Source organism: Brassica rapa, chromosome A07, assembly GCF_000309985.2.
Source record: "Brassica rapa cultivar Chiifu-401-42 chromosome A07, CAAS_Brap_v3.01, whole genome shotgun sequence".
In the NCBI taxonomy this organism is placed as follows: Eukaryota; Viridiplantae; Streptophyta; class Magnoliopsida; order Brassicales; family Brassicaceae; genus Brassica; species Brassica rapa.
This window is the reverse complement of record NC_024801.2, coordinates 15494232-15505534: the sequence shown is the minus strand read 5'-3', so window position 1 is coordinate 15505534 and position 11303 is coordinate 15494232. Positions and strand designations below refer to the sequence as shown.

General features: G+C 32.6%; 2 protein-coding genes across 2 annotated transcripts; both read left to right on the top strand.

Annotated features, from left to right (window-relative positions):
- The first annotated feature begins 2364 nt into the window (after positions 1-2364).
- On the top strand, positions 2365-4803 carry LOC103829665 (ervatamin-B). The gene is made up of 2 exons (XM_009105349.3): positions 2365-3074; positions 3896-4803. The coding sequence occupies exons 1-2, from the start codon at positions 2606-2608 to the stop codon at positions 4486-4488; spliced, it is 1062 nt and encodes a 353-aa protein (XP_009103597.1). The 5' UTR covers positions 2365-2605; the 3' UTR covers positions 4489-4803.
- A 1279-nt stretch (positions 4804-6082) lies between these two features.
- On the top strand, positions 6083-7075 carry LOC103829663. Its single transcript, XM_009105348.3, has 2 exons — positions 6083-6327; positions 6537-7075. Exons 1-2 carry the CDS (start codon positions 6192-6194, stop codon positions 6890-6892), a joined length of 492 nt encoding a protein of 163 aa, XP_009103596.1. The 5' UTR covers positions 6083-6191; the 3' UTR covers positions 6893-7075.
- Positions 7076-11303: the final 4228 nt, after the last annotated feature.

Genomic DNA, 11303 nt, shown 5'->3' with positions numbered 1-11303 from the left:
TATGATATACTATGATCCGCGCTTTTCGCGGGATAAACATTGTGTATAAAACTTATTTTTATGTATTATTCATTTATTTTTTCTATATTATAAAATAATAAATATATATTAAATAATTTAAAATCAGTCAATATTATGTATAATTAATTTTATGTGAACATATAAATCCAAACAGTCACTCTTGTTTATTACAATCATTTTATGATAAATACATCAAAACAGTCACTTTTATCAATTTTATATGATATATAAATAAATTTAAATGATATTAACATATATATATATATATATATATATATATATATATATATATATATCATACCTTTATATGATTATCTATTAAATAAGCTTCCATACTCATGATTTAATGATAATTTGTATCTTTTTAAATCATTGATAACAAAAAATTCAATGTCAGACTTTTAATTGTTTTAGTAACTTATAATCATTTAAAACAAAATCAATGCAAATTTTGAAATTAAAATATTATACAAAAATATATATATTTGAATCTGAAAATATGAGACTTCCTATTCATATGGTTTTATGATCATTTTTATTTTGTTACAATAATAAAATTAAACCACTAATCATAAAATTTTAAACGTGAGACTTTTAACAGTTTTAGTAATTTATAGTCGTTTTAAAAATTGAAAATATAACATATACGAACAAATAAAATTTTTTATTATATAATTAATGTGATTGTTAAATTTATTTTAATAAAAAAAAATTTTAAAAAATGATAGATGATACAAAAATTGTTATCAAATATTCATTATTCAAAATTATTAATTTTCATACATATCTTGATCACATTAGATAATTTTGTAGCTTCTATTTAATGAAAGAATGAAGAATATTTTTTGTACATTAATAATTAATTTTATGGTTAATTTGATGAGAATTATAATATATTTTTAAATGGACCAACCTATTACTCTAAGACATCTCAAAATTAATATGGTGATGACACATGTTATAACTCAAAGGTTGCAACCTATATGTTTCCCCCTCTAATCTTAACCAACATTAACTTTTAAAAATATATTTATATAATTTCGTAACTAACATGTAAAACATATAGATTTCTTTAAAAATGTTAAAACAGAAAAATATTTCTATAAGTTATATTTATATTTCATAAACTGAGTTTTAAACATGTACTATATTATAATTCATATAGTATAGTTCAATTTCATCTTCAAATTGAAATACCATTTTGTTATGTTCTATTCTATTTAGATAATATATAATAATATGTACCTCTCTCTTTCTAGATTTTATAGCATGTATAACAAAAACAAAAGAAGGCATAATAAACGAGTGTATAATTGTATCATATATATATATATTTAAAAGGGTCCTCGCTAATTTCAAAGTTTAGCTTAGGGATGTATTTTTTTTTTGGATATTCAAATGAGGTCTAATATATGGTTCTATAGCCGCATGACCACAAAATAAAGTGTGTTGGGATGCTTTCAAGTTCGAACTGGTTTGCGACCTGGAATCCTCTTACAACTAGAAAATATTTTATTTGGTGAAAATTACGAGTAAGCTTAGTTCTTTAGATAGATGTTAGTATTTTAATTTCGTTTTGGTTTATAGTTTTGTAAAAAAGAGAACTGATTCTTTTAAATGATTATATATCCAAAGTAAGCAAATCCTTTTTAATACATTCTTCTCGTATATATTATTAATTATATTTAGTGAATATAATGTTTAAATATACCTGTTTTTATATATTTAAATTATTCTACCCAGTTTAATTACAGATTTTAGTTTAAAATATTTAACTAATATATAAATTATTTAAAAAATACATTTTATTCATATATATATATATATTATAATCATTACTTTTATTATATATTATACTCTCTGGCACTTGTTAAATATTTAATCTACCACTCATCACAATCATGTTAATTAAAATTTTAAGAAGAAAAAAGTTTGTACAATAAATTTGGATATACATGTGATACTTATAAAATTACCGGTTTAACATATCAGACTAAACTAGACCGACAATCGCATTAGAATCGGTTTAGCTTTAAAGGAATCTAAAATAAAATAATTTTTGGTTCAGGTTTTGTTCTGCCATTTTGGTTCGATTTTTTGTCCAGTGTTAGACAGTTTTTTACTTAAGTCGTCTCCAAATTTTTGTTATTTTTTCTGATAAAATTAGATGTTTAAACCATGATCAATGCATATCTCTTAGGAAGAGTCTCTTAGCGAATATAAGAGACGTCTCTTAACTTTTAACTAAAAAAGATTAAGAGACATCTCCTAAATAAGAGATATAAGATACATATCTTATATTCTTTTAGTTAAAAACTAAGAAACGTCTCTTATATTCGTCAAGAGACCCTCCCTAAAAGACATGCATTAATCATGCCCTTACTTGACTAGTCTACTTCGAGCATGTAGCAATTGGCCAACTGAAGTCATAAGAACCATGCAACTGAGTCCTGCCGCGTTAGAATATTCAAACAGAAAAAATGTCACCAAATACTTCAGTCTCGAATCTCTATAAAAGCTACCTTCTCACACCCGTTTCTTGGCAACCAATTAAAGTCATATAAACCCTAAAACTTTCTCAAACATGTCATACATTTTCTCTTATGGCATGCTTTCTTCTACTTTCTTAGTTCTATCAATTATTTTGGGTTCCACAACTTCAGGAGCCACATCTCGTGTGGATCTCTTTGAAGCTGCTGCCAAGGTAAAACATGAGCAGTGGATGGCTCGATTCCATCGTGTTTACTCTGGTGAATCCGAAAAACGGAACAGGTTCGAGATCTTTAGGAAGAACTTGGAGCTCGTCCAGAGCTTCAACATGAATAAGAACGCAACATACAAGATGGATGTCAACAAGTTCTCTGATCTCACCGATGAGGAGTTTCGAGCGGCCTACACGGGACTAATTGTACCCGAGAGTATAAATGGATTGTCAAAATCAGAGTCCGGCAAAATGCTACGGTTTAAATATGAGAATGTTAGTGATGCCGACGAGAGCAAGGATTGGAGAGACGAGGGGGCCGTTACATCCGTTAAGGATCAAGACACTTGCGGTAATTAATCAATTATTCTAGTAAAAAGCCCTGTTCATTTTTTTAAACACCCATAAGTTTGATTTCAACCTTCAGCATTGGAAGTTAAGATTTCCATAAATATATTACATTCCAATGGGAAAAATATTTAAATAGTGTGTCAGAATGCACAAGGGCATTAATCATTCATTTTCTTTTAGAAGAATGACATGCAGTTAAATGACATTTTAAATAAAATATACTTTTACCAAATAACAAATGTATTTACAAAAATTTTATACCCAAAGGATAAAATGCAAATTAGCAAGCATATTTTCAAAAAGGGATAAAATGCAAATTATTTGAAAATAGATGTGCAACCTCGCTTAATCATACAGACAGTGTTAGCAATTTCGTGATGTTTTTTATTTTTTCTTTGGAGTTTTAAACGTCACATATCATGTCTTCTAAACAAATGTTGATTGTTACTTTCACGAACGTTTATACTGCAACTTTTAGCAACCAATACGGAATAACGTTTTAATTAACATGTGGTTTGAAAAGGAGTAATAAAACTTACAGGATTTTCTGAAAAAAAAAAACCTCAATGTGGTTTGTTTTTGTAACTAAATCCCCAAAATCAAAAATTCAACCCGTCACCTCTGACCAAAACATCCAACCACTCTAACCATTTCAGCCAACGACATAATTTGTTTTACTATCACGACCCATTATTTACATAGCCATTTTAAATTTTATAATAAATTATCAATAAATTTTATAAATGAAGAACAAACTAAAGAGTATATTAAGAATACATCCAGATCGCTAAATAACCAAGATGACTGTTACAAATGTAATAGGAGCTTGCTGGGCGTTTGCGGCCGTAGCGGCTGTTGAAGGTGTAACAAAGATTAAGACGGGCAAACTCCTATCACTCGCAGAACAACAACTAATAGACTGCGACAGAGAGCACAATAATGGGTGTGACGGAGGACTATCGGTGAATGCGTACGAGTACATCAAAAACCAAGGCATTACTACAGAGCAAAACTACCCATACCAAAGAACACAACAAACCTGTCTTGCAACAACACAATCAGCTGATTTCGTTGCTGCAACGATCAGCGGATATGAGACAGTTCCGATGAATAACGAGGAAGCGTTGCTACAAGCGGTGTCTCAACAGCCTGTTTCCGTGAGGATAGAAGCGTCTGGGGCTGCGTTTAGGCACTACTCGGATGGGATATTCGATGGAGAGTGTGGGACGGATTTGCATCATGCGGTTACGATCGTTGGATATGGAATGAGTGAAGAAGGAACTAAGTATTGGCTGGTGAAGAACTCATGGGGGCAAAATTGGGGAGAAGGTGGATACATGAGGATCAAGAGAGACGTGAATGCACCCGAAGGAATGTGTGGTTTGGCCATGCATCCTTCTTACCCACTTGGTTGACCTCGTCTTAAGTAATTGATAAGTTACCTGAATAATTATAGTATGGGATTGGAAGCTTGGTTTTAATGTTTTCGTTAAAAGGATTAGTCGTGTGTAATTTGAATTTTATGTTGGTGTGGAAGAATAAAAACTTTAAGAAACAAGTTAGCGTCGAAGAAGCAAGCTAGTATAGTTTATCCAGTTTTCATGTATCATGTTGGTGTGATATATGTGCTGGGGGTTTTTTCACACTTTTTAACTAGTGCTTTCATCAACGTTTTCTATGTTTGTTTTGTGTGTGTGCTTATTGAATTAGTCAAAAGTTGTGTTTACAAAGTCTATCCCAAGAGGAAGATACCATTTTTTCCTTTATAATAATACCTCTAGAAAACGAAAACCGACTCACTTAAAATATTTTTTCGGTGAGTTAGTACACATTAGTTTAGAAAAAAGGTTCAATGTGAACATGTAATAAAAAAAATAAAAAGAATATTCAGTTTTGAGGTACTGAATCGAACAAAACCAAAAATCATCCATAGGTTTGGAACTCAGAAACCTTTTTTTTTTGTGCAACGGAACTCAGAAACCAAAATGTCCAGTTTGGCTGGTTCAGTTATATTAAAAAAAAAATTCCGAAATACCCCATGATAAGGAAACGAACGTCACCTATATATATCGTTCACTGGGATAATATTTGGAACAACTTAGCCCTAATAAATCGTTCATAGCTGGAAGTCAAATCTTAGAAAAATATCTGGCAAATCCAACTTTTGGTTTACAACTCCATCATGATTTATATTTCAGTTTTCATACGATATTTTACTGGTTGGTTGTTCTTAAATAAAGTTAGGCCTGTGCCTTTGGATTTCACTTCATCTGCATTTATTTCATTATTTGGTCTTAACAATAAATATCAAAACTACTACTATATCCCAAATTTATTTTTTAGCCTCTGAAATGCTTGGTTTAAATTTCAATGGTTCCAGATATTTGAATCTTGTTCCTTTTTTGTCCACACCCATGTGAGAGAAAAAGCCATAGTCAGCCACCGACCGTTAAATGTAAACAGTACGGTGGAAACGTACCCAAAAATTTAAGGCCCCTATTAAAATCACGCATACTGTTGTCAATATTTCTCTTTTATGTTTGTATGTATAGCTTCTGTTTGAGATTTGTTTTTCAGAGTAAATATTTGAGAAAATTTAGAGAGATACACTCAAATAAGATTTGTTTTTCACACCATTTCACGCCTCGCTAGTGATTAGCCAGCCAGAGAGATCGGTTTTTCAAATCGAGGATGAAACATTTCCTTTGACCTCCAAATATTTTGGAAGTTATATAGTATATAACTATAGGCTTTCCAACTTATAGAAATTGTTTTTTTGCTGAGGTTTTTGAAAAATGTTTATAACTCCCAAAAGTTCAGATCCCACTTTGTATATCAACCAGCTATATTAAATTTAAATCTAATATCAAAAAACTCAGATCCCACTTTGCATATCAACCAGCTATATTAAATTTAGATCTAATATCAGGGGGATAAGATTTTAGATACACATTCATTTAACGCCAAACCAACTACCATGCTCGTTTTTTGGGTCCCATTCAGTAATGAAGCAACTGTAAAACTTGTGATAGTCCTTGTATCGTAAAAATATCTCTATTTACTTTATATATACACATATTTCTTGATAGTGTTCCTCAAGAGATCTATCCCTTCTCCAATGGCTATGCAGTTAAGTTTCCTACCTTTGTTCCTTTTCACGGCCGCTTTGATCTCACCCTCCCTCGTGGTCTCGGTTTCGGTAGTCGAAGGAAAAGTCTCTTGTTACGACTGTCCCAGTGATTACGATTATTCAGGTCAATTTACTACTAACCCTAAACTATTAGACAATTTTTAGTTCGTCTTTTAAAATGTTTAACTTGTACTATAGCACAAAAGGAAATAGAACTTTTTTTGTTTTGAAATTCAAAAGGAAATAGAACTTAAGTGACAGGAGACATTGTTATAATGAACAGTACTCTTCTTGTCATTCAATTTGTGACTAGACTTTATATCTTCTTTTCAGGAATCATGATCAGCGTTAGTTGTAGCCACTCCAAGACGCGTTTCACCGTCTCAACCGACAAGAAGGGCGAGTTTATGTCGGAACTTCCCTCGAGAGTTAAATCGGATTGCGAAGCGAAGCTCCAAGGTAGCTTCAAGCAACTTTATGCTTCCAAAAAGAACATTATGTCGAAGATTGTTAAGCTCGAAGGTGACAAATATGTTCTCTCTTCGAAGTTGATCTTCTTGAAATCATGTCCAAGAAACCTCAGATCTTTCAGTTCGTCCAAGACCGTTGATTTGCCTGTTCCTCCGGAGTGGGGGCTGGCTCCCACGAGCTATTATCTTCCATTCTTCCCCATCATCGGTATCCCATAAGATGCACCGTTTAAACAAATATGTAATATTTAATAATGTAAGTGCAAAGACATGTATTTATCTTAGCTGTCTTTTTAAGTCCATGCCTGAACTGAAGTTTGTGTGTGATATTAGTGTACGAAGGTGGTTGATGTTTTCTTTTTATATATGAAGCATAATTTAGTAGTAAACCATTTTTGAAAATGTACCAACGACGAGTTGGTCTATTGATCAAAATTTCAAAATTTGGGCCATCTGTACTGGGATTTTAGAGGTCACATGTTTAAATTTCATTAGGAGTCTATTACCCAAAGAAGATTTAAACTAACTGATTTAGACCTCGTCATAAGAGAACATAAATGCATAATGAATCCAAAACTTTCTATCCATTTGAAATGCTTAAAATGTACTGAGGTTTTATAACTATTTTAAAATAAACACGCTTAGAGCAGCATTATTGAATGAAAAGGAGTTTCCAACAACTGTTATATTATTAAGAGCCCTATTATTAAAAATAAAATAAAAAATAAGAAAGAGATGAAGCAAGAGTATCTTAAACTGAACTTCCCAGAACCTGTTTGGAACTTCAATTGCTTATCTTTCGTTTTTCATTGGTTTTATTTTCTAGTTTTAATTAAGTTATTATAGTTATATAATAAAGTTATAGTGAAATATTAATACGTTTTAGCTCAGATACCCAAATTCGATCTCTCTATCCGATAATGCGGCTCTTACTTCTCAAGTAGCACTCTTCATTGCTATCTCATCATGATTTCACTACTTTACTTTCCATACATATATATTTTAAAATATAGTAATGATAACTGTGGAAGTCCAAACTCAAATAATTAAATTTGATTAAATAAATTTAAGGAAATAAAAAATTGTAAGTTAGAATCATAAGATAGAAGATCCAAAGATAATTTTCGTTACTGTTTAGATAAGCTTTTCGAACAAAACGTTGTTTACTTGAGCTTTCTATAAACGACTAGTATTGACCCCATGCTTCGCATGGAATTATTTTTTCTTACAAATATTTTGAAAAATGTTAAGTTGGATATAATATAAATGGGTAACTATAATTATAAATGAATAGTTTCACATTATTTTGCAGAACACACAAAAAGATAAACATAACCATTATATATATCTAGAAAGACTTCAAAAAGTTATCTTAGACAATATATAATCTAGAAAGATTTCAAAAAGTTATCTTAGATAACTATAACATCACCTGACAAATTCCATTGTCTCACTAAACATTATTTATGGCAGTCAAGAGGATGTAGTAGATTGAAAAATAACTTTCTTATTGTTGTTTATTGAAATATCAAATATTTGAAAGAATATATTGTGTACTGAAAAAACGGGAGTAGTTGACAAAAAAAACAAAAAAGAAAAAACTGCAGTAATATAAATATGTAGCTGCTAATATATACCTCTGGTAATTTTGTCTCCCATCAGCCCATGGCAGCATTGATTATGCCATCTTCGATGCTTCATGCTAATCTTTGCTCCTACAAATGTGAAACGTACATAAACCAATTGTATTTTTGAATATTTGAAAGACTAAAACTATAGAAAAAGTAACAAATTACTCACCATCGAATGTTGAGGATGTTTTCAATCTACCTATTGGTGTAAAACCTATTGCACAGTATGAAAACAGTTTAACAATATGATCCTTTCCTACTGAAATAATAGAAACTCGTTTACCTTTTATCAAAATATATTCTTCTTCATTTGTTTCTTTTTTTCCTCTATAGATTGATATTGTGCTTTAGGAGATTTCTAGTTGTGGTGACAAAAAGAAGGAGATTTATAGTTGCAGTAAAACATGGAACGGATTTCTCATAATTTGCCATCATTATAATAACAATGAATCACTTACTTCTTCCTTTTAAAATGTGATGCTCCTGGTTTTGATAATTCAATCACAAATTAAAAACTTTTTGGTAATAGATAAAACGTAGAGAAGAAAGCCAGTACACTTATAGATTATATATTGGAGAGATTAGGAATGGCAATTGGTACCACCCGCCCCGCCGTAGCCCGCCCCGCCGCGGTCTCTCTCTCCGGCGGTTTTTTGCGGGTTGGCCCGCCACAACCCGCGGTCTCAATCCTTAAGCCCAAACCCGCCCCGCTAACATCTTAAGTCTTTTGCGGGCAGCCCGCGGGTTGTCAAATATTAGTGGCAAACGGTACTATCCGCCCCGCCGGTAGTCCAAGTCTCTCTATCCGGTGGTCCTTTGCGGCACTGCTGTCTGCTGATAGTAAATAAAAATCAAGATTAGTCCAACATAGTTAAATATAAACTTCACCAAAAGCACAAAAGAAAAAACGGCATTAGATTTTATATCAAGTCATTACCAACATTATGTTGGCAACACATTAAGTCAATTATTAGATTTCATTGTATACATATTATATCAAGTCAATACCAAGTGTTTTACTCGTACCATATGACTCGTATGTAGGACTGATACCAATGCATCATTTAAGTGATAGTGATATTGTTTGCAAATTACTAAATTACATTACTAAAAGCACAGACAAACACTGCAAATTTTTCAAGTCTTAACCAAATTTAAATTAAAAAAAAACCAGGTTCAGCACGATGAATTCCAAAGATAATAAAAAACCAAAAACAAACAGTCATTCTAAATGTAGATAAAAGCAAAACACCAAATCAAAATAAAATAAAATCAAACTTCTTCTTCTTCATCTTCGTCTTCACCATTGACAATGGATTCAAATGATGGTAGCTTCTCTTCTTCATCATGAATTTCATCTTTAGAAAATAACAATAGTTGAAGTTAGTAAATATTAATAGTCATGGTACTCAAAATTATATGATAATGTGAATATTTTACCATGTTCATAAGCTTCATATCCCTTTAGCCAGTTCCTAGTACAGATCAGAGCTTGCACATTCTTCGGGAGTAGACGGCTCCTGTATTTATTAAGGACTCGCGATCCAATGCTAAAGGAAGACTCTGAAGCCACTGTTGTAATAGGAATACTCAGTAAATCACAAGCCATTGCTGACAAATCACCATACCTATGAGTATTATCTTTCCACCACTTGAGAATGTCCATGCTCCGGAAACTATTAAAGTCCAAGGGTGGTTCATCAAGATAAGCTTCTAGAGGTGTATGCACCCATAGCAACTGGAACAGCCATGGTAGTAGCACCTTCAGGAAGAGAACGCAGCTGATTTACACTAATCCCTATCGGCAACAGAGCAAGTGCTTCCCACAACAACAGAAAGTCAAAAAAAAAAAAAAACTTAGTTCCAATAAGGTCAAACATACAGAACAAGTGAATACGATCAAGTTTCAAACAAAAGTCAAAACCATCCATCATGGGATCACGATCAAGTTTGAACGAACAGGTGTGTACTCTAAGATTCAAGCTTGCATACAAAAGTCAAAACCATCCATCATGGATCTTGGGATCACTATTGATAATTTAATATCTATGAATTAGAACAACTGCCACTTATTCAGAAAAAAATTAAGAGCTCAGAAACAAACTCTTCTATGAGATCAAGTCAAAGTTCTATGCATGCAGAGACTAACCTTAAATGAATAAATGGTGTCTACTCAGAGGAAGAAATCGACACCTGTTTAACCGAGAAAGAGAAGCTACGGCCTATGGTGGTTGATCGACAAATAAGAGAAGCTCTGACGGTGGCTGGAGGAAGGAGAGAAGCTCCGGTGGTCACAAGAGTCATCTCCTCGTCGGTGAGAAGTCTGAAGGATGAAAATGAAGAAGTGCGGGTTTCCCACGTCCCGCTAAACCGCGTAGACCCAGCCCGCTATGGCCCAAACCCGAAATTACCCAACCCGCAATGCCCGCACTTTATCGGGCCTAAGTTATCTAAGCCCAAATCCGCCCCGCATGGGACTTTTACGGGCCAGGCCCGCGGGTCGCGGTCCAATTGCCATCCCTAGGAGAGATGAAGAAAACAGTTTGACAAAAAAGTAACTAACGTGGTATTAAAATTCTGAGAAAAATAAGGAATTTTTTTTAGGTAGTTGAGGATTGCATAAAAATAGGAGATGACGAAAATTTGTTTTTTTTTTAATTTTTTTTTGTAAAAATTTGCCAAATGTCATAACCTGATTCGTCAGGCGACTTGCGCTTTAGTATATAAGGGATATGTCGACAAAAATTGTTGGGTGTTTCTGATAGGTAAAAGTTATCTATTCTTCTATCTTATTTTTCTATTTTTATAGATGTATCTCTAGGAGAGTCTATACTCTTAGATTCATAGAGATTTACTCATATCTTTTTTTTTTTTTTTTGTCGACTTTCGGACGACAATGGACCAGACCGATGGTCCTTAAACCCCCACTAAAAGGAAAGCCTCAATTAGGAAGCGGGGAGGGGTCCCTAACGCCAAGGTCTAGCAGCTTGGCCTTATTT